Source organism: Sander lucioperca, chromosome 24, assembly GCF_008315115.2.
Source record: "Sander lucioperca isolate FBNREF2018 chromosome 24, SLUC_FBN_1.2, whole genome shotgun sequence".
NCBI classification, from domain to species: Eukaryota; Metazoa; Chordata; class Actinopteri; order Perciformes; family Percidae; genus Sander; species Sander lucioperca.
This window is the reverse complement of record NC_050196.1, coordinates 1,159,211-1,183,066: the sequence shown is the minus strand read 5'-3', so window position 1 is coordinate 1,183,066 and position 23,856 is coordinate 1,159,211. Positions and strand designations below refer to the sequence as shown.

The following is a 23,856-nucleotide window of genomic DNA, read 5'->3' as shown; positions in this document are numbered from 1 at the left end:
ATGCTCTGATCTTAAAAATTTGTCAAAATCATTCATCATTTCTGCTCCTTTTTAACTCAAAAATTAGGTATGATGTCATAAATTAGGTCAATCACCATGTATATATATAAAAAAAAAGTGCTATGGTGCTGGAGTGTCTGGATGAGGGGCCCCGTTTGGAAATAACTCTTGGATAACAAAGTAGCCAGAAGGCTAACGGTCAAAGCCGCTTTCACACATGCACCGCAAACCAGAAATTAGATCAAGCTAATTAAATAGCTTAAATCAAGCTTTTATTTTTGATCTAAAGTGGACCTATTATGCTTTTCCATATGTCTTGTCATATCTACAATGTTATTATGTTGGATTTTGTCAAACGTGGCCAAAGCTTCAAGTAATGATGTGAATGTATTTCAGAGAAATTCCCGTGAGCTAAGTGCTAGTGTCACGTAACACTTAGCCGGCCGTCTATGGGACATGGGATTGGTCATCTGCTCCAGTCTTTTTTTTTAAGTTACTGTGGTGCTGCCAAATTCTGTCAGTGTCCACTGCTAACTGTAATAGCTACATGCCATCGGCAGTAAATAATATCATCTGGGCGGCCAATGTTGGCTCATTTCTCCCAAATTTGTTGCCTTTTTTCATCAGTACACAGTTACGTGGCTGCTGTTTGGTAAATCTATCGCTGGTCAGGGGGTACTTGGCTTAAAAACACAATACAAATGGGGTATATTATTGAAAAAAGTAGAGGTGCAATGATGAATCGATTAGTTGTCAACTATTAAATTAATCGCCAACTATTTTGATAATCGATTAATCGTTTGAGTCATTTTTTTATTAAAAAAAAATACGATTTCTCTGATTCCAGCTTGTTAAATGTGAATATCTTCTAGTTTCTTCTCTCCTTTGTGACAGTAAACTGAATATCTTTGAGTTTTGGACAGAACAAGACATTTGAGGACGTCATCTTAGGCTTTGGGAAACACCGATCCACATTTTTCACCATGTTTTGACATTTTTATAGATCAAACAACTAATCGATTAATCGAGAAAATAATCGACAGATTAATCGACTATGAAAATAATCGTTAGTTGCAGCCTTAGAAAAAAGTTTGAGAACCATTGGGTTAGGGTGTGTTAAAACTTGGTAAAACGCAAAAGGTTTTTCACTGCAGGAAGAACAACAAGTTAGGAGAGTGCTGTAAATAAGTCAGCGACTGGACTGACCGGCCCGAGTGGCTCTGGAACATCAGACACTAAACCACGCTGAGCCTCTGGGTCAAACTGCAGACCACGGGGCAATGACCGCCGGGCCTGTCGGATGGCTGAACACTGGCTGAAATCAATCTGCTTTCTTAGAAATAAAGCTGAACAAGTCCAAATGTTTGCTGTACAATTAAGTGTCTTTTTTGAGGGGGTTTTTTTTGGACAATTTTTCAATGTCTTTGTAGCCTTTCTGGGGGGTTTTTCCCCGCGTTTTTGTGTCTTCTTTCGGAGTTTTTGTTGCCTTTTTTGAGGGTTTTTTTCCAGATTTTTCTGACATTTGTCGCCTTTTGACGTTGACAATTTTTCCGAGGTTTTTGTCTCATATTTTTCAAGTTTTCTTTTCTAAAAAAATGTCTATGTCTTTGTTGCTTTTCTCAATACAAGCAGACATGTCCCGGGACCTCTCCCCAGATAGCTAGAGATCTCAACCCCCCCCAATGTTGAACCCAAAGTTACACCTTTGGTTTATAGGGTTGTGTGTGTGTGTCTGTGTTGTGCGTGTCTATCTGTCTGTCTGTGTGTCTATGTGTGTGTGTGTGTGTGTCTGTATTGTGCATGTGTGTCTGTCTGTCTGTATCTGTGTGTCTGTGTGTGTGTCTCTGTCTCTGTGTGTGTGTGTGTGTGTGTGTGTGTCTGTATGTGTGTCTGTGTGTGTGTGTGTGTGTTCCAACAACTAATTTAAACAATTGAAATAATAACAGTATATAGTCCGACCAATAATCACTAATATAATTACAATAAGGCATATCTAAACAAAACCAACAATGACCTAACTATCGCTGGATTCCAGCTCCTAAGTTTCTATTTTCGACAGGTTCTGTAAGACTGGGGGGGGGGGGGGGGATGGAAGAAACTGCTGATGTTGTAGTTCCCATAGATTCAAAATCGCCCAACAGATTATATTCTCATAAATCAGAATCACAAGGGAGGAAAAAGGTTGTGTCTCTGAGGACACTTCCACTTAGTGATCTCGTGGGGGCGGCCTGTCAGCGCACATTCACCACAGAAGACTTGTAGAAGCCAGAATGTACCAAACGCTTGCATTTAAAGTCACAGAGGTTGGAGGTCACGGGGGGGGGGGGGGGGGGCCCCCAAGGTTTATTAATGATGTGAAAGTATTAAATACATCTTAAGTGTTCAGTCAGAGAAAAATAAAAGGGGAAACTGTAACTTTGACAATGACCCCCGCTTGAGTTTAACTGGGAGATTCCTGCAAAATGAAAAGATCCATAACGGCTGTGCACCCTTTCATTATTGGACCAGTCTAGTATGCAGCGGGGGAAGAAGTATTCAGATCCTTTACTGCAGTAAAAGTACTCATACTAGAGGTGTGAATCTTCACTGATCTCCCGATTCAATTACGATTATCAGGTCAGCGATTCGATATCTCGATGCATCTCGATGCGTCAAATACATTTTTCTATAAAAGCCATATAGGATATTTAATTCATAGCTTTTCAAGCTTCAAAAACAAAACATTCTGCAGAGCTCTAATACTAAATACATTGGATACATAAAACTACAGCACTGAGCACATGGCCCTTCCTGAATGTGCAAAACATACCAGAATATGTAAACAGGAAGGTTATCAGGCCTACGTTAAATTGTAAACAGAAATAATCGATTATGGCCTGGCCGATTGTCGATGCAGCATCGTCTGTGTCCACGATTCGATGCATCGATAATTTGATTAATTTCAACACCTCTTACTCATACCACACTGTAAAAAATACTCTGTTACAAGTGAAAGTCCTGCATTGACAATGTTACTGAAGTAAAAGTCTGTAAGTATCATCAGGAAAATGTAGTTAAAGTATTAAAAGTTAAAAGTACTCGATGCTGAAAAATCCTCCCATTTTAGAAAGTGGAAACGAAGCATTGAAAGCGTCCAAAAATGCTTCAAAAGCGTTACATAGAGCGCTAAAATCATCAAAAAAAGGGTCCAAAGCGTCAAAAAAAGTGTTAATACCGCTTGTTTGTCCAAAAAAAAAAATCAATAAATGTGACAAAAACTCTGAAAAAAGCAACAATAAACGATGAAAAGGAACAAAACCTTCGGAAAAAGCCCTGTTTTCATTAATTATCGGGGGGGTTGTAACCCCCCCCCCATCCCCCCCTATGGCTGGACTTGTAGCCGTTATATTGTTGGCTAGTTTACTTTAGAATAAAACATCAGATTTTATAAACCACATGTGTTTTGTGTGCAGGAATCTTAATGTGTAAAGTAACTAGTAACTAAAGCTGTAACAGATGAATGTAGTGGAGTAAAAAGTACAATATTTCTCTCTGAAATGTAGCGGAGTAGAAGTACACAATCCAATCGGAGCGCGCCGGGTGGTCCACTTCCCACCGAGGGCACCTGCTATTGGTTAATCCCACAGTGACACAGCTGCTGCAGCTGTCGCACCAATCAGGCGGCTCAAATTGGGTGTGTGGAATTCAGAGCTGTAACAATTCAACATTGTTGCCGCGCAATTAATTGAGGTTAACAATATAATTGTCTCTTTCAGTCAAATTTGAAAAGATGTATTTATGTGTTACTTTTTTAAACAAATTAAAGTTATGAATGAATCCTAGGATACATCTTTTGGTTATATATCTCTGTCATGTGAGCCAGATAATGTAGTAACACAAATACACAGCCTAGGAAGTAAACAAGGCCTCTTTATTATATTCTAACTGTACCCCTCCCCACCCCCCCCTTGTTATTTCTGTTGCTATGAACGTGTTTAGGGTCAAGTACCAATAACTAACAATTTATATAATAATAAAAATATACAATAATCACTCATATAATTACAATTTGGCACATCTAAACAACATCGACGACTACCAGTCACACGCCCAAAGACCTTAGCTACTGTTAGCGGTTAATTCGGTTAAACAAAAAAACCGTGGAATTATTATGGAAAAAGATTGACAATTAGACAATTATGTAATCATTGTTAAAGGCCTCGTAGAATTATTATTTTTTTTTTTAAATGATAAAATGACAATAGGGAACCTTTCTCTTCTGCACCAGCATGTGAATTTGTTTCCGACATATTTTATACGAGACCCTGTTTGACTTTGTGCACGCTGTACACATTCACATCTGGAAGCCATCCAGTAAAACCGCAGCTCTCCCACTGAACAACAACCACAGTATGTCTGCAAGCTATTCTTTCATACAGTACCCACTCACACACTCCCTTTTTTTAATTTCTCTATCACAGTTGCAATCTCAAGTCTCCGGCTCTGAGCTTATTTCTGTTTTTTTTTCATGTGAACCAAATGCAAAACAAGCAAGATGATTAACAGGACACAAACCAATCCCCCCATTAATCCTCCTCCCCCCTACTGCTAATGAATATGACTACTCTACCAACACAGACCATGAACCGTTTACTTCAAGTCAGTGATCAGATGTTTATTTTTTTACTTGGCTGTTGTCCAAAGCACAGATGGAAGCTGGCATGTAACGATCATGTTGACCCTGTTGACCTCATGCTAACACGACCATACAACTGTATGGCCCAACGACACACAGCGACGTTTCACGGCCCTGAAGAAGGCATGGGCAAATAAAACATGACCTCATGTATTCTGTTACAGCGGGATTACTTCAAGTGCCACGTCTGTATTTTCCAACATTTAACCCCCCGGTGAAACCCAATGCCTGTTTTACCGTGTGAAGAAAGAAGAAAAAAAAAAACACTGCCGGCGGAGAGAGACTCAGACGGACAGACAGATGGAGGCAGAGGAAGGAAATGCTTGTCAGATGTCCATGGGAAAGTGGATCATTAGGGACCTTGATAGGATGCGCACAGACTGAATCAGTCCCAAAAGCCTGCGCGGACACAACATGCCAGTTAAAAACAGCCTGAAATGTCATTGGGGGACTGGTGGGATTCCTCCAGAAGTTAAGGAGTGTAAAGGCCCTGATGCACCGACCCGATAATCGGCCGTCGGACAGTCTGTCGAGGTCGGTGACTCGAGTCTGCTCGGTGTGTTCCGTGCCGCCGCCAGTCGTAGGAGCCGTCGCGTTCATTTTGGCCGATTTGACATGTTGAATCGAGATCGTATTTCGAACGAGCCGCCATTATGAAATCCGGGAGCAGACAGACCCGCGTCCGCGTTTTTTTGGGGCAAAAAATACAGATTAGCGCCGCCTGCTGTTATGAAGACGTATTACGTCTCGCGCACGCACAGAACGTACGCTCAAGTCGGCGTCGCTTCAGTGTGTTCCGAGGCACTTTTTGGACCGACAGGAGCCGAATGATCAGTCCGACTGCCTTTTCTGCCTTTTTTCGGCCGTCGGGTCGGTGTGTCAGGGCCTTAAAGTGCCTCTCAAGGGGCACGAAAACCAGCTGACCAGGATAAGAAACATTAAGAAAAGAGGCACAAAAAATACCTTCGGAATCCAGATTATGCATCCCTTGGAATCTCTTTTAATTGGACCCAAAACACTTTTCATTGATCAAAGGAAGCGATGACTCAGATTGTAGGTAACTGGTTTGATGTTTTTGGGACGGATGGGACTTTGAGACCAAAGCTCAAATCCAGAGCTGGGTTAGGTTAAGGCAACAAAAGCAATGTTGTTTATAGATAGAAATTAGTTTAGGGATTGACTGATGCTGTTTTTTCAGGGCCGGTACTGATTATTTGTAGTTAAAAGTTCCAATATGTAATATATTTACTGTAATAAATTAAAAACAAATGACCCCAAGTCGGGCACGACTTTGAACGTTTGTCTGCGACGTGTCTGTCGGGTCAAAATGGGGCTGAATTTGTGCAGTGTGATCCTGGCATTAGCGGACTGCCGAGTCGCTCTCTCTGTATATATATTTTGCCTTTAACAAATATTGCGCCATCCCGCCCCTCTGCGATTTGGATATTGCACTAGTGCATATTGCGATTTTGATAAAATTGCAATTAATTGTGCAGCCCTACTTGGTACCCAGCCCTACTTAAAACAAGTTAAGAAAGAGAAATGTGAAGTCCTGAGTGTCTCTTTCTGACACCAAAACATGCCAGTTAAACCAGCGGGTTCAACCATTTAACCCCCCCCCCCCCCCCCCAAGCTGTAGTTTAACCTCTCGAGACCGAAAACCAACTGGACTTCACACATCCGAACAGCCATGTGGCGTCAGTCAACGCTTCAAAACGGAGGCGACGCAGCTGTGACATCTACGGCTTCCCTCTGTTCCACAGTCAGACTTTAATCCATGTTTAAATAAACTCAGAGCAAATTAATCCTGACTGACGGGGGGGGGCGGGGATCAGTGAGGAGTTCAGATGACATCACACGGGTGGTGGTGTTGGTTTTTTTTTGTTCTCATCCAGCATGTTCTTAAGATGTGAAATCGTCTGGTTTCTTGGCTGCAGTCCAAATGAAATGTTGTTGCTGTGTAAAGAATGGATGTTTGGGCAGTGTGGAGAAATGAAATATACCATCAACTATAAGCAGCTGATGGAATGTGTGCATGCTTTCCTGTTTTTGGGGGGCTTTTTAACACTTTATTCTTTACATTTCTTTTTTTTTTTTCTAAACACAGGATTAAAAAGTTATAATTGGTCGGGGGGAATCGAAAGAAACATCTAAATGGTAACCATGATTTCTCGTCTTTAGTAAGGGACAATGATAGGTTGGATATTTCGGCATACATGTTTCAAATGTATTTCACATCTTATCTAAGGTCTTGTTAGTTTGAGGACAACCTTCACACACAGGAAACTGGAGCCTGGAATGTGTGAATCTATTAGAAGTATCTTCCATATAAGGATTAGTTTGGAGGTAAAACACTGTCTCACAGAAATAGATAGACTGGAATGTGTGAAGCCCCCTCTCTTGGAGAGAAACTTGTTCAATTTTGAATAAAGCTGCATTTAATCTAAATTCATCAGGACTCGTCAGCTGTGAAGTCTCCACCATCATGTCCAGATATCAGCCCGATATCAGTCAAGCATGTACTGGTTTTTTTTGCTGAGAGTTAGATGAGGAGAATGACACCCCCCTCGTCATGTCTGTTCGGATGTCCGGATGTTCCATGTTAGGGACACCGTTCCGGACACATCCGGTCTGACGCAGTTTCCTGTCTTTTCGTGGTGCTTTTCCTGAGCGATCCTACCCCCCGAAGTGCAAAAAAGAATGAATGTACACACATCTCAGAATCTACGTTTGATTTTTCATACATGTACATGGACATGTACATGTCTAATTAGTGTACAAAAGTGACTTTGATGAGAGAAAGCAGTAAGAACATCCGGGCGACGCTCAGGCGCAAGGTCCAATGTGTGGGAATTTCTCCCATCTAGCGTTGAGATCATATATCGCAATCAACTCTGTCGCGCCACGCAGTTCAAAGTACGTATTACAGCTACGGTAGCCTTCAAGCTTCAAAAAGCCGCTCTCTTGCTCTTTTCAATCTCCTTTTTTTTTAAAAAGGAGACTCCTGTTCCTGAAATTTGGATTTTGAATACGTGTGGTCCCTCCACGTTTCCTTCTTCAAACTTGCCGGGGGCCGGGAAGCTACGATACCCGTTAGCAGCATTAGCAGCACCTGTGACTTTATCATGTGACAGCGAAAACGCGAAAGGCGGAGCAGTATGTCCTGTATGTCCCTTACCGGCTAACGTATTTCAAGATGGCGCATGAATATGGAGTGTCTACCCCAGTTCATGCAAACGCAAATGTCAAATTTCAAGCCAATAGGAATACTTGGAATTAATGGTGGAGGTAAATATTCATGAAAAAGGACAAGTTTGTGAACGGGCAACACAGATTTTGATAATGAACAACTAAAAACGTTACACACTGGACCTTTAAGGAGCTTTTACTGCATCATTTGGAGTTGTTGAAGCACGTCTTTTATTGTGAAGAACAGAAATACGGTCCCGGATGTGTTGACAGCACTGATGTTAATTTGGGCGACTTGTTTATACAGTTAATGCTCCGAAAAACCGGCATATATGCCGTTTGAACAGAATATTAATAATAATTTGATAGAATGTCAGCGGTCAGTGGTTGCGTTAAACGGGAAGGTAGCGCCAGAAGCTGATTAGCTTATCTTTAGCATAAAGACTGAAAACACACGGAACCAGCTCGCCTGGAAACTACACTCTCAAGAAATCTGTGGTTCCTCTAAGTTGATTTTGTAGTTGTCGGCCCACCATGGCAAAATTCCTGCCGCTACGGTATCAGAAATAGGGCAGAGGCACAATGTAGTCGCAATTTCACAACAAGTAGAACTATTCAGAGGTTATTGGGCCCGTCCAGTTTAACTCCACATACTGTTGTGTTGATGTAGTTTATTGTCAAAACGTTCGCTTTCTTCCGAGTCGACCATTAAACGAACAGCTCCACCAAAAACGTCACCGCGATGGGTCCGTTCTAATCGGGCAACGTTCAACTTGTCAGTTCTGCCAGCTCATCGTCCTGATATCAAACATCTGGAAACATTAAAATGGTAGCCTAAGTGAGTCAGTGTAATATTTCATTCTATACTTTGGGTTTTGGTTTCCCTATGAAGAATTTCTTGTAAAATTCATTTTGTAGACCTGTTGTAGATGTTAAGTGCCCTATAGTTCCTCAAAAAATACAGTTCAATCACAACTGAAAATAGGCCTCATTGTGTGTGAATAGAGGTGTATAAAAATATAAATATATTTGTTTGTGTTGCAGCGAAGTTCCGTTTCATACGTAAAACATTTGGCGGCGGGGCTGGGGGGGGGGGTTGTTAGGACAGACCTGCCCCCCTACTGCTAAAAAAAAATCCTAAAGGAAACACTGGAAATGTCCGTGTATTAACAGTTGTTTGACTGTATAGTTTAACAGAAAATGTCCATAGAACATGATTTACGGTTGTATTTCTGTTACTTTACATTTCAAATTGCATTATGGGACTTTTTAGCTGCTCTCCGACAACTAACGTAGATGTTCACAACACCATTATCTTTGGATATATATATATGGATTTATTTCTTAAGAGTGTATATTAAAATTGGTGAACTCCTCCTTTACAGTTTTCTTTTGTTCTCTCTCGCACACTGTTTTCCGCCTAAGCTGCCGTTGCCATGGCTGCAGGAGCCGCAACCAGCTCACCACTAACTGGAAATGAGGCAAAAATGTTCAGGCAAACAGGAAGGCCTCTGTTTCATGATCATCATTTTGTAAATTGGCCCAATAAGCAGCTTAAACCATTTAAAGTGTTTCTGACTGACTGCCGACCACTTTTACTTAAAGAGGTAATTCGGGTGATTCCAACTCGCATAAAAGTCCCTCTCACACTTTGTCCCACTCTCCGTCTCTGCTCATCTGTTAACCCTTGTGTTGTCTTCCCCGCCGACCATACAACTTTTTGTTTTTCTGGGTCAAAATGTAAACAAAAAAAATTCAACCGTTTTGGTCGTCTTTTTCGACAATTTTGTCACTTTTTTCGAAGTTTCTGTCAATATTTTTCTGCGCTTTTTGACGTTGTTTTTACGCTTTTCCCATGTTTTTGTTTGTGTCACTTTTTTTCTGTGCTTTTTTGACATTTTTTTCCTACGTTTTTCAACATTTTATCAATTTTTCTTTACATGCTATAAAATTGAATAAAAACACCCCATTCAATGAAAGTAGTGAACTGGTCATTTATTTAACCTGTGAAGAGCGTTATTTTTAGGGGTGTAAGAAAAAAAACTATACACTTGAGTATCGCGATATTTTATTTTGCAATACTGTATCGATTTTTGAAACACAATATCGATTTTATTTATTTTTGTTTACATGCAAAAATATTCATGTAATACAGTGATTCACGTTTATGTTGTGTTTAAACCCCCTACCGCTAGATGGCTATGCTGAGACGCACCACTAGTGTCCTTGCCTAGCAGTGCTTAACAGTGCTTAACAGTGCCTACCAGTGCCTAACAGTGCCTACCAGTGCCTACCAGTGGCTACCAGTGCCTAACAGTGCCTAACAGTGCCTAGCAGTGCCTAGCAGTGCCTCACTTTTTGCTAGAAGCTAACAATGTAGCTATGGTTGAACTTTGGCCTACTTTAGCATATAAACATTAGCTCACTAAGAACCTGGGAACCACAATCCCAAACTGGCAGTTTGATTTGCTGTGTACTGAATTGTTTACCTAAAGTAAACTTCTTTGACTTTTATGAACATCGTGTCTTCTTTTAAACATCAGTTTTTCTAAAATTATACTTTAAAAAAATCCCAATATATCGCCTTACGCACAGTATCGAAATATATTGAATCGTGACCCATGTAACGTGATACGTATCGTATCGCCAGATTCTTGCCAATACACAGCCCTAGTTATTTTGTTTTAAAATTTGGCACAAACGCCTAATTACCGCCCATCAAGTGTTCCTGGTCGGAGAGGGTAGGCGACTGGCCGTGCCCTCTGACCCCTGGCGGGGACGTTGAGCCGCCCAGTCTCATCCCAGTCACAAGGCTCTCTTGTTACTCGCCACGACACCGTTGCCCTTTTCTCCCCGAACCAAACACACAATCGTGCCGCTCTTTTCTTCGGGGGGGGGGGCAGACCATTTTTCCCACCCACAGGCGCTGTCATAAATGCCATGCGCTGCCCATCCTCCCCGCCACAGACGGCCCAATTGTTTCCCCCCTCTTTGCGACTCTAGAAGCTCTAACAGCATTCGCCTCGAAATCCACACAGAATTCCAACGCCAATGCTGATCAGAAATTGTGAAACATGATGCCAAGTAGATAACCCAGGACAGAAATGTGTGACGGGGCATGCAAGAGCAGGAGATGACAGAAATGGACAAATGGAGTGATTATTGTCAGACCAGACTTATGCTGCATGTAGGAACCCGCCAATTCTCTCGTCGAACCAAGAGAATAGAGCATAAAGACAAGTATTACAATGAACCCTTGTGCTGTCCTCCGTCTGTTTTACCCGTTTATAAAACATAAAGTATAGATTATCACCCAATTCTGCGTTGCATCGTCTTAGCCAACTTCATTCCAACTTGTTACCACTAGTTTTACACTTATTGTTGTAAATCATGGTCTACAAACCTCATTTATATGAAATTATAGCTAATTTCTGAGTTGAAAAAAAGCAGAAATGATGAATTACTTTTGACTTATTGTTAAGATCAGAAGATGTGGAGTGGATAATCACAGACGGGTATACTGTAGGTCAAAGTTTAGTCAGTATGACGTTACTGTTATCTATTAACTCTATTGAGGGAGCTGAGGCATGGAATGAGCTGCACAAAATCTGCAATACAAAAAAGGAAGCTTTTTCTTTTTAAATGAAATGGAAGTTTTTAATTGATAACCAGACCTGTAGTCACATATAGGGGTGGGACGGCGTGGCGTGGTGTATGGGTACGGGGGGTGGGGGTGGTGCAGATGGTGGGTACAGATGTAGGTGTACAAATGTCTATGGCTAAGCATCTGTCCATTTTCAAATAAACATGAAATGAAAAATGTTTTAAAAACCATTTATATTTTTTGGAACCATTCATGTCGCTCTGTCTGTGTACGTGTGTGTGTGTGTCTCTGTCTGGGTCTCTCTCTCTGTGTGTCTGTGTCTCTGTCTGTGTGTGTGTGTGTGTGTGTGTGTGTGTGTCTCTCTCTCTCTCTCTCTCTCTCTGTGTGTGTGTATTAATAAACTGTGACTTTGACCCGAGGACAAGAGCAGGGTTAAAACCTAACTCAGTGACTGATTATATAAAATATATAGAGCAAATAGGTCCTTCTCGGATTCTCGGATTAAACATAATGTCCATAAAACCAAGTGAGAGAAGTTACATGTTGTTGTACTCCATGTCTGCTGAAAAATAATTAGCTTACAAGACCCTAAACGTCCCATTTCTCCCTCTTCCTTTCCCTTTTTCTTCGTGCGTGCATTGGTTAATGAATGAGGTAGCCAACGCAGGTGTTTGGAAAATCCACACCCAATAAAAAACAGTCTAACGACAAACACATTCATGTCTCACATCCTGTACTGTATAATGTAAAAAAAAAAAAAAAAAAAAAAAAAAAAAAAAAAGGGGGGGTCCCATTTAGGAAGCCACTTTCACTACATACAAGGAATGTATAGATGTAGAAGTAACACACGCATCTGTGTTCAACAGTATGGTTTATATCGGAGTTTAGAGGTTATCCAAACAAGAAGCCTCACTTGTGGAACATGGAAAATAACATAACTAACTGCCACTTTAACCCATGAGATTTTGCATTAAATATCCCTGTGGGGAAAAATGCATTCTAAAGATGGCTTCATGTTTTAAGGTCATACTGTTAACCCCTGAAAGAAGAGTCCATGCAGCACCAAAACCTCCCCTGGTGAAGACTCCATACTGCACGATTTATGACGCCACTAAAGGCTGGACATGGGCCTCTGGAGCATTTCCTGTCTTAAGGGTTTATACTCAGGGGTGGGAATGCTTCTTAACTGTGTAAATCAAATGCTTCTTCTACGCTTTTCTTAATATAAATGGACTTGGAGACCTTTGACTCAACATACAAAGTCATTTCAACCCTTGTGTTGTCCTCGGGTCAAATTTGACCCATTTTCAAAGTAAAAAAAAAAATCTGAAATATGGGTTTCTTACAACCCAATTGCCGAAAAATAACTTGGATGCATGCATGCATGTACGTTGTAGGGGACCCATGCAACATTCTTCGCAGGTAAAATGAATGATTACCTCCATTGAATTTTGAGTGGTTTTATTCAATTTCATAGCATTTGGAAAAAAATTTTATCATTTAGAAGAAGTCTCCCGGCTGATCCTGCCTTGTACTACTGAAGTTGGAGAAACAGCTAGCTAGCTCATGTGGTCCTTACCTAGCTACTGAGTATGTGATCTTACCTAGCTACTGAGCATGTGATCTTACCTAGCTACTGAGTATGTGGTCTTACCTAGCTACTGAGTATGTGATCTTACCTAGCTACTGAGTATGTGATCTTACCTAGCTACTGAGTATGTGATCTTACCTAGCTACTGAGCATGTGGTCTTACCTAGCTACTGAGTATGTGATCTTACCTAGCTACTGAGTATGTGATCTTACCTAGCTACTGAGTATGTGGTCTTACCTAGCTACTGAGTATGTGGTCTTACCTAGCTACTGAGTATGTGGTCTTACCTAGCTACTGAGTATGTGATCTTACCTAGCTACTGAGTATGTGGTCTTACCTAGCTACTGAGTATGTGGTCTTACCTAGCTACTGAGCATGTGGTCTTACCTAGCTACTGAGTATGTGATCTTACCTAGCTACTGAGTATGTGATCTTACCTAGCTACTGAGTATGTGGTCTTACCTAGCTACTGAGTATGTGGTCTTACCTAGCTACTGAGTATGTGGTCTTACCTAGCTACTGAGTATGTGGTCTTACCTAGCTACTGAGCATGTGGTCTTACCTAGCTACTGAGTATGTGGTCTTACCTATTCTGATACAATCTCAAATTACAATTATGAAATACCTGAAAAATGAGCATAATATGGCCACTTTAAAACCGTCTCCTGACTGAACTCTGACATAAAGCAGTCTGTGATTCACTCCACATCCTCTGATCTTAACTATTAGTCAAAATCATTCATCATTTCTGCTTTTTTTCACTCAAAAATTAGGTTTAATGTCATTTAAATTTGATTTATTGACCATGAATAAAGAAAGCGTTGAAAAAAGTGACCAAAACTGTCAAAAGCATTTTTTTAAAAGCGTCAAAAACGTCGGGGGAAAGCGCCAAAAAAGAAAAGCTCATTTTGAATTCTGACCCGGAAGGAAATCAAGTTCGTGGTCGACGGGAAGACAACGCGAGGGTTAAAGTGGGTTTATGTAATGCACCAGAATGGATTTGGATTCACGTAATCATGTACTAAGCGGAATATTCTGGAATGCATTTTTAGATAGTTAGTTTGGTCTTCACATATATAACATAACATATAACATAAATAAAATAAACAAGCTACAAAGTGACGTTGCTGTCCAAAAAAAACGGTGCTTTTACAGATCGACAAGACAATCACATGAAGGTGGCACGCAGCCTGGGACAGTGGCAGTGTTGTAATGTAACAAAGTACAAATACTTCACTACTGTACTTAAGTAGAATTTTTACGTATCTGTACTTTACTTCTTTATTTATATTTCCGGAAACTTTTACTTTTACTCCACTACATTTCCACTAAGCATCTTAGTTACTCATTACTACAAAATAAAATCAGAAGAAATTTATTACACTGAAAAAAAGGAAGTTTGGCGAATCATTGCTCCTAAATTGCCAAGATAATGCACGCTCTATTCCAGTTGGTGACATGTTTGTGGCCAAGCGGCAAAAAAAATAAAAAATAAAAAACAAGAGGCAAAAACTAAAGAAGAAGAGGAGGAAGCATAATGACTGATAGTGTCATGGAAGCACCTGATACAGGCTCTGCCGCCATGGTAACAGACGATGACCACCCCGACGACAGTGGTGATGAAGATAACGTTACACACCTTTGGCCATAAAGTTCATAATTAAAGTTTTTTTAACTTTTACTTGTAATACTTAAGTACATTTAATATCAGAAAATTGCTATGGATACTTAAGTACTGTTAATATCAGATATTTTAAGACTTTTACTCAAGTAATATACTTTTTCTACCAAAGTAATTTTCTGGTAAGATACTTGTACTTTTACTCAAGTATTGCTTTCGAGTACTTTATACAAGACTGGACAGTGGCGTGAACTCAGGTGTTGCGGCCTTGCAGTTTTTTTGTGCTAAACGCCGTGCGTCCTCGGGACACGTGCAAGTGACACGACAGCAGCAGCGACGACGACGGTTTTGCATGTTTCAACCCATTTGTTGCAGATTGTTTAGACTTTACATTATCGGCGAACCACTTCCCGCCCTCCAGGCATCATCCGGTCCAATGCATGTCTTGGATATTCAACTTGCATGAGACTTTAAACATGAGTTAGAGCGGTGTTTCTCAAATGGGGGTCTGTGTCCCCCTAGGGGTACTTTGGAGGACTGCAGGGGGTATGTGTCTTTTTTTTCTCCAAGTTTGTCGCTTTTTTCAAAGGTTTTGTCGCTGTTTTTGAAGTTTGTCACCTTTTTTGGAAGGTCTTGTCGCTTGTTTTGACCTATTCTTGCCTTTCTTCCTTACTTTTTCTACTGTCTTTTTTTTCTCTCCAAGTTTGTCGCTTTTTTCAAGGTTTTTCTCACTGTTTTTGAAGTTTGTCACCTTTTTTTGAAGGGTTGGCCGTTTGTTTGGACTTATTCTTGCCTTTCTTCCTTACTTTTTTCTTCCTTACGTTTTTCAGTTTTTGTCGCTTTTTTCAAAATAAAATGTCTGCTTTTTTCGAAGTTTTTGTCACTTTTTTCGAAGTTTGTCGCTTATTTGAATTTTTTGTCCCGTTTCTCGCCCTAGTGTTGCCTTCCTTCTTTCTACTGTGTTTTTTTTTCAATGTTTTTGTTACTATTTTCAACCTATTCTTGCCTTCCTTCCTTCTTTCTAACGTCTTTTTCCAAGTTTTTGTCTCCTTTCTCCATCATCATTTAAATATTTTTTCCAGGTCCAACGCTGTCGTTAAGTCAATCTATCGCTGACATCGCTGTATTCTTCCTCTTTATAGAGACTTTTTTATCTCTACCAAAAATTATTCGCGCTGGTTAGGGGGTACATGGCTTAAAAAAAGCTGTTCAAAAGGGGGAACATTATTGAAAAAAGCTGGAGAACCAGTGAGAGTTAGAGCATTCGTCTCAGCCTGCTATTATTGACTGTCTAATCAGTCTGCAACTACAAATGTAACTTTGACGACAATGAAGGCTGACATGTTTGCTTGTGTAATGGACTTGGCTTAAGGGGGGAAGTCCAGCAGTTAGTGTGGGTCGGCTCTGAAGACTACGAGTTTGAAATTAAAAGAATTCTGAGGTTGTGACGTCATAAAGAACCATACCAGACCTCTGCAGCCTGCTGCCCATCTCTGCTTGAGGCCAGCAGCTCGAAGCTACATCAGCCGCTACTAACACGCCTCAATCGCCGACTGAACTGTCAGCGGCCGAGCTGAATTGTGGGTAATGTGGACGCCAGGTTTCGACAAGTAAGAAGAATGTGTGAAAAAGACGATATCAATGGTTCTGCTGCATGTGTTGTGTGAAAATGTCATAGTAGTGTAATGCTAAATTATTGGAGTCCCTGCAGGTTAAAGAAATGTGCCAAAAGGTTGCTTAGAAGTAGAACATTTGCAGTTCAAACGTTTAAAACACTTGCACAAATGGTCAGCTGTAACGTAAAGTTCTTGTACTTGCATAAAAAAAATAAAAAAAATGGCTGAAACATGCAAAATCATCATTTAAAGTGAATCGTGAGACCCAGAACGGACGACAGTTGCACTTGGACACGTGTTACCATAAAAAAACCAAAACACCGCACAAAACACACAGACTAACGCTTAAGACATCGACAAAAAAGTGACGTGACATCGGATTCAAAATGTATCAGCAGACCGGATACATTCTAACCCGCTGGGGTTACCTTTCAGGTTACTAATCGACGCGCACGCAGGACGCCCGCGCTCCTGCGCTCTTTCGGGCAGGAGGTGACACTCGACCGGGAGACGCCCGTTTTCCAGGGACGCCCAGCAGCTGTCCTGCAGCACGTGGCAGAAGCCGCGACAGGGCAGGTTCGGGGGTGCGGCGGGTGACGGGCACCCGGGCGCCAGCAGGAGGCAGAGGAACCACTCGGCGCTGTGGTGACACCCCGCCCGCGCGAGCCACGCCCACTCCTGTAGGACCACGCCCACCTCCTCCACGGATGTGTGGTTGAAAGAGTTGGGCAGTGTGAAAAACTTGGGCCGCTTGCAAATGGGCCAATGGGAAGGCACGGGGAGACAAGGTGGGTCGGAGCCACTAAGGCGACTATAGGGAGGGGTTAGCGAGGAATCCATAACGCCCTCGGCAGTCTCATTGGTTTTAGGAACATCGGCTAGAATCCTGATTAAATTGACAGCTGGGACTTTAGCATCTTTCAAAACTGACTCTACATCTGACCCGAGGTCAGATCCTGACCCAGACCCGTCCCCTACCCTGATCCCAGACCCCCCCTCCACCCTCTCCCCTCTGAACCCGTTTGCATTACCCGTCGTGTTAGGGTTAGCGCCCTCCACCTTCTCTGTCAGGCCGCCGTTAGTAGTCCTGGCGGTCGGGGTCGGGGTTGCGTCCCACGCCTCGACAAACTTACGGATTCCCGTGGCCACGTTGAGGATTTCTTCACCGACCCCGGACAAGTTGTCGTCGTCCTCCTCTTCCTTCTTCGGTGTGCTGTCGGTTGTCGCGGTGGCGGCCGTCATTCCTTCCGGCGTCGTCTTTTCCGCTGGGGCCTCTGTGGTGGTCTCTGGAGCTGTGTTCCACCACCAGGCATCCAAGCTCCCGGCACAGAGAACCAGGAGAAGCAACCCCGTCTGGATCCTCCTCCACATTGCTGCTGGCTCCGGCTAACAGTCCTCCAAAAATGTCTCAGCGTGCAGCGGCACTCCACACAGTGCTCTCACTGTTTCCCCCCAAAGCGCCACCTGTTAGCCAGCCGGTCAACAGTTAAATCCAAGCTGTTCAAGGCCCACTGAGCATCCACTGAATGAAAACCAAGACATAAAAAACTCTGCTCGCACTCAGAGACCCTCCCTCTAGATCTCCCAGTGCATGCAAACTCATAAAAAAGCACTTGCATGGACATGGACAGGGGGGGGAGACCCAAAGTGTGGAGGCTGGCTTGCTACACTGATGATGGATGCCATTGGTTACTCAAAGTTGCCCCAACGCACACTCAAACTCCTCCCCCCCTGTGTGAGTTGATGAGTGGGTCCACTAAGACCTTCTCTGCTGCATGGAGAAAAGAAAAGCATGCAACCACACGCCCGTCCTGCACGGAAATAACCTCGGGAAAATATATATAGGCCATAATAAAGAGGTTTAGTTCACATTGAGCTCTGTGTCTAAATTCCAAATTGTATCGAAATGGGCAAGAGTCAAAAAGGAACATGCTGAACTGTAGCCTCCCTATTTACCAGCAAGTATTTAAAAAAAGATTTTACTCCGTGTCTTAAAAAAGGGCAACAGAGAGGTTAGATTTCATGGCTAAGTGTGGTAGAAAACGCATGTGTTAGAATAAATGCAAATAACAGTAATAACAAGCAAAGTGAGGGGAAGAGTAGAGCTGTGGTTCCCTACCTGGGGGTCATAAGGTAAGATAGGCAACACACAGTGTTGTAATGTAACGTACAAATACTATGTTACTCTACTTAAGTGGAATTTTCACGCATCTGTACTTTACTTTCTTTATATTTCTGGAAACTTTCCCTTTTACTCCGCTACGTTTCCTAAACAAAATGAATACTTTTACTCCGATACATTTCCCCCTCAGCATCTTCGTTGCTCGTTACTTGCGAGACATGTTTCCGTACGTTATTGGGAGCGAAAGATTCTTCTGTTTTTCAGTATGGGTTAGAATAAGGAAGCCAGAATAAAGTTCATAACCAAAGTTTTACCTTGACTTTTACCTTTGAAAATGAAGTACAGTTAATATCAGAAAACGATTTTTGATACTTAAGTACAGTACATATCAGATATTTTAAGACTTTTACTAAAAAGGTGACTGTAACTTCTAAGTCACTTTCTGATGAGATTATATATATATATAAAAACATAATAGCAATATATATATATATATATATATATATATATATATATATATATAAACATAATAGCAATGCTCCAAGGTCCAAACGCGCCTGGCTTTTAAAGGGAATGGGAGATGATCTCTGATTGGTTTATTGCATGTTACGCCCCAAAACACACCTCTGATTAATGAAGACACTAAGTACAACCCTTTTGAACCACGCGCCCGGCTCACGGACCCTTTTTTTCCGCCGTCAAACTAGCAAAAAGTGGATTTGGACACGCCCTAAACGCACCTGCGCCAGGCGCTTCACGCCGTGTGCTCAGATCGTTAAAATAGGGCCCTCAGTGTGTGAAACGGCCGCACTGTAAACTGCGTGATGTCTTTTCTGACATAGCGTAGGGGAAGAAAGAAGAGCAGCAGCGAACAGCGAGTGAGGGATGAATGAAAGACAGCAGCTGACAGATTGAGGGGCGGATTGGATCGGAGCTCTGCTCCCGGGGGAACGACTTCATTGCCTCATCGGAGAAAATCCTCGGAAAATGTACCACTTCCAGGTTCTCACAGTTGGGAGAAAACGAAGGGATTGCCCCCCTTCCACCCACCCACCCTCCTCCACACGGCCTGTGTGCAGCGGCGGAATGTAACTAGGTACATTTACTCCAGTACTGCACTTCAGTCCAAATGTTGAGGTATTTGTACTTTACTTGAGTCTTTTCTTTTCATGCCACTTTCTACTGCTACTCCGCTACATTACAGAGAGAAATATTGTACTTTTCACTCCACTCCTTACTTCTACATTCATCTGTTACAGCTTTAGTTACTAGTTACTTTACACATTAAGATTTCTGCACACAGAACACATGTAGTTTATAAAATCTGATGTTTTATTCTAAAGTAAACTAACCAACAATATATAGTTTTCGATAACCATTCTCTTTTAACGCTCTATTTGAGTTTCTAGAATGCGAGAATTTTACTTTTAATACTTCAAGTACACTTTCCTGATGATACTTACACACTTTTACCTAGGTAACATTGTCAGTGCGGGACTTTTCCTTGTAACGGAGTATTATTGTAACAGTGTGGTGATAGTACTTTCACTGAAGTACAGGATCTGAATACTTCTTCCAGCGCTGCCTGTGTGTCCCCCATCATCCAGCTACCCGCCTCATCTGCCAAGCGAGGACATCCAGCTGTTGCACATTCCAGCCCTCAGACCTCCCACGCCCACGCTGCATGACATTTGAAGGGGTTGGAAACTGCCACAGTTTTGAAAAATGTGGGCATTCATACAAACGCGGCTACTGCTGTCAGCATATGTGCTCATTCGGCCGGGACACTGAACAGGGAAAGAGGAGCCAAGTACTCCGATTGGATGCTGTGGGGAGCGTGTGAAAGCCAGCTGGCGCAGACAGGTCTGCAACTAGTCGGTGGATCAACTTTCTCTCAAAGCCTCTCTAACAGTTTAATCAAAGTGATTGTTAACTCGATGAACCTTTTGGGAAGGATGCTTTCCACTTGTCTTAGCCCTCCTGTTGTCCTCGGTTCAAATTGGACTTGTTTACAAAAACTTTCTGTCAGAACTACGACAAAAGAACGTTGAAAAAGCTACAAAAAAATCGACAAAATTTTTTTTTTTTATGTAAAAAGTGACAAAAAAAAACAAAAAAATATCGGCAGAGGTGACAAAATCTTGTTAAAAAAGTGACCAGAAAATTGAAAAAAAAAAAAAAAGTGAGAAAAAAGAAATTCGGAAAAAGCGACAAAAATACTTGTTAAAAAATTGACAAAAATGTAATTAAAAAAAACGCCGAAAAAGTGACAAAATAATTGGAAAAATGTGAGAAAAACAAACATCTGAAAAAGTGAAAAAAATTGGGGAAAAAAGTGACCAAAAAAAATTGGAAAAAAAGTGAGAGAAAAAACATTGGAAAAAGTGACAAAAACATAATTAAAAAAAACGCCGAAGAGTGACAAAAAACATTTGAATAAAATCGACAAAAACGGCAAAAAAAGTGTAGAAAAAAAACACAAAGTTGCACGGTCGACGGGACGACAACACGAGGGTTAATGCAGAGCTAGGCTGATTATCCTCCTGTTGTCAGGGACCAATCTGCAAAGGGAAAAAATGTAAATGCACAGTGTGGTTCCTGCGGCAACTAAAAGAACTTTTGGATGCGTGGGGAGAAAATGTGGGACAAAAAAACCCCCGGCACAAAAACAAGTTGGAAATGATCTTAACTGATTTGCTCTACTAAAACATGAAGTGAATACGGGGCGACCTTTGAGAACCTGAGCCTTCACTACTACAGACAAAGGTGGTATTTTCATACAAAAACAAAGCGTAGAAATGAAAACTGCACACCAGAGAGCACCGGCAAATAACAGAATGACTCATATATGACTCAGTCTTGCTGTAATTACCAAAAGCAATTACAGAGAGTGTGTTTGGGGGAGAGCGAGACTTCCTGTCTAGTTGGTTTTCTAGCTTTCTTTCTTTCTTTCTTTCTTTCTTTCTTTCCTTCCTCCTCCACAGCAGCAGAATAAAAAGCATCACATAAATCCGATTTCCACATTTCCTTTAAAGAATGTGGATATTTTTGACATTTAAAAAAAAAAGCATTATTTGTATTACCTGAGAGAGAACGGACAAGCTACACATCCATTTCTACAGACATCTGGATTTTAAATATAAAAAAACAAACACTTTTGCATGTTCAACACGCTAGTCAATGAGCCCGTTCCACATGCATGTTAGCCCTCTCGCTGTGCTTCCAACAACTTTTCATCGCTATCAGCTGTCAGCTGCTCTGACCTGCACAGGGCCACGAGCAGGGTAAGTAAACACACCACGGCATTGTGCTTCAGTGAGTTAGTGAATGTCAGTTCATGAAGGCCCCTGGTGCTTTTCATTTGGAGTATCTCACACAAACTCGCACGCGCGCGCGCGCGCGCACACACACACACACACACACACACACACACACACACACACACACACACACACACACACACACACACACACACACACACACACACACACACACACACACACGCAAGAAAAGAAAGAGAATAAATATAAAAGCAAGGAAAAGTGTACTTTGGAAACTCAAGACTACCAAGAACGGTATTTCTTGTTTTCTGCACAGCTGGCACGCACGCGCACACACACACACACACACACACACACACACACACACACACACACACACACATGCACACGCGCACACACACGCACGCGCACCCACACACACAACATTCCAGTACTTCAGCTGCACATTAACGCTCCAGCGGGAATGTTATGTCTACTTCCTCTTTAACCACTCATCAGCCCCAAACCACAAATACAGGGGCACGTAATACTTCAGCAGAATAAATAGAATGTGCTACGTTGTCATAGAGCATTTTAGGATATGGGTGTAAGAGAGAGACAGAACAAGAGGTGAAAAGTGTATAAATGGAGTGTATAAATTGCAGCTCTCAGTCTCTAAATGTCCCCGACCTCAACTAAAGGCCAACCAGATTCCTCCAGAGCTGCAAGACTGTCAGGGGATGTGTGTGTGTGTGTGTGTGTGTGTGTGTGTGTGTGTGTGTGTGTGTGTGTGTGTGTGTGTGTGTGTGTGTGTGTGTATAACTTTCTTAGACCTGCACAGAAAAAAATCTCACTGAATTCAGTTCAAAGAATTTTGAGCTCTTGGTATGACTATCGTGTTTTAATTGATTATATGAATGAAAATGATATATGAAAATGTCCATATTTGGGATTAAGTCTCTGTCCGACACCATGAGGAGGAGGTACTCGGAGCTCATATACCCGTCCCCAGGATATAATCACACAGTTGATTAGTTGCCTTTCCATCTTTACAACGTGTCGCGCACAAGATGTTAATCACACAGACCGCCAACTTAAAAGTTCACCCATCCACTTTCTTCGCCTCATTTAACCTCTTTGTTGGGACATGAAAGCCTCCATCGCTCTTCTTCTCATCTACGAGTCTTTTCTTATCTCATAAAAGGAAGAAAAAAGATCCAGGATGATGGGAGCTAATGTTTCTGGCGTTTTCTCAGGCCCCGGCAGTTTCTTTGTCTCTCCGTGTAATGGCCGTATTGTGTTTCTCTCTGGGTTCTCCTCGGGGGACACCCCACAATTCACACGCTCACATGTATGTTCTTCAATCATAACACACTGGTGGGGAAGCCCACATGCACAGGAACTCAATGATTAGACTGTGGGTGCATGTGTTCTGGTACGTTGTTTGTCAGTTTTTGGCAGAATTAAGGGGAAAATATTGGGCTTCTACAATGTTATGAAAACAGTCAGAGAAGTAGATGAATCCTGAAACAAATGCAAAACTACAGACACTGAACGGAAGGGTATTCATTTCAGATATACAGCATGATATAATGCCAACATATGTTACCCCAGCAAAGTTACATAAGTTTAATAGGGTAAACCCAGATCTATGTTACATGTGCAATCACTCCAAAGGGAATCGGTTTCATTGTTTGTGGGACTGTAATAAAATTAAAGACTTCTGGAAAGAGGTAGCACAAATGATATTTCAAATAGTGTCTGTTAAGCTGCCTCTCCCTCCCAAAGTATTTATCCTGGGGTTGTACCCAGCTGATCCTAACTTAAAGTGTCCATATTATGGGAAAAAAAAACACTTTTTCTGGGATTTGGGGAGTTATTTTGTGTCTCTGGTGCTTCCACATGTCAACAAACTTGGAAAACAACCATCCATGCTGTTCTGAGTGAGATACGGTTTCTGAATGTGTCTTGCCTTCAGTCTCCGGGTGAGCTGGTCAAAATCTGCACGGCTTTCTACGTCACTGGCCGAAACGAGGGGGCTAACCGTAGCATGCTAGCGCTGGCTAATCCTGCCTTGTACTAACTGAAGTTGGAGAAACAGCTAGCTAGCTGATGTGATCCTTACCTAGCTACTGTGCATGTGTGAGTCCCAACAAAGATTGGATACTCTGCTTCTG

At 41.9% G+C, this 23,856-nt stretch overlaps 1 protein-coding gene across 10 annotated transcripts in view; it reads right to left on the bottom strand.

Annotated features, from left to right (window-relative positions):
* Positions 1-23,856, bottom strand: part of LOC116066759 (collagen alpha-1(XVIII) chain-like) — a 78,988-nt gene that overhangs the window by 39,268 nt on the left and 15,864 nt on the right. For 5 of the 10 annotated variants that reach the window (XM_035998415.1, XM_035998417.1, XM_035998416.1 and 2 more), the window contains exon 1: positions 16,726-17,261. The exons of 1 other annotated variant lie outside the window; for it this stretch is intronic. In XM_035998415.1, coding sequence (XP_035854308.1) covers positions 16,726-17,137 — 412 coding nt within the window. In that variant the 5' untranslated portion in view covers positions 17,138-17,261. Of the gene's footprint in view, positions 1-16,725; positions 17,262-17,328; positions 17,915-23,856 lie in introns of those variants that run through there. 4 more of the 10 variants (XM_035998421.1, XM_035998422.1, XM_035998423.1 and 1 more) reach the window with 4 other exon arrangements.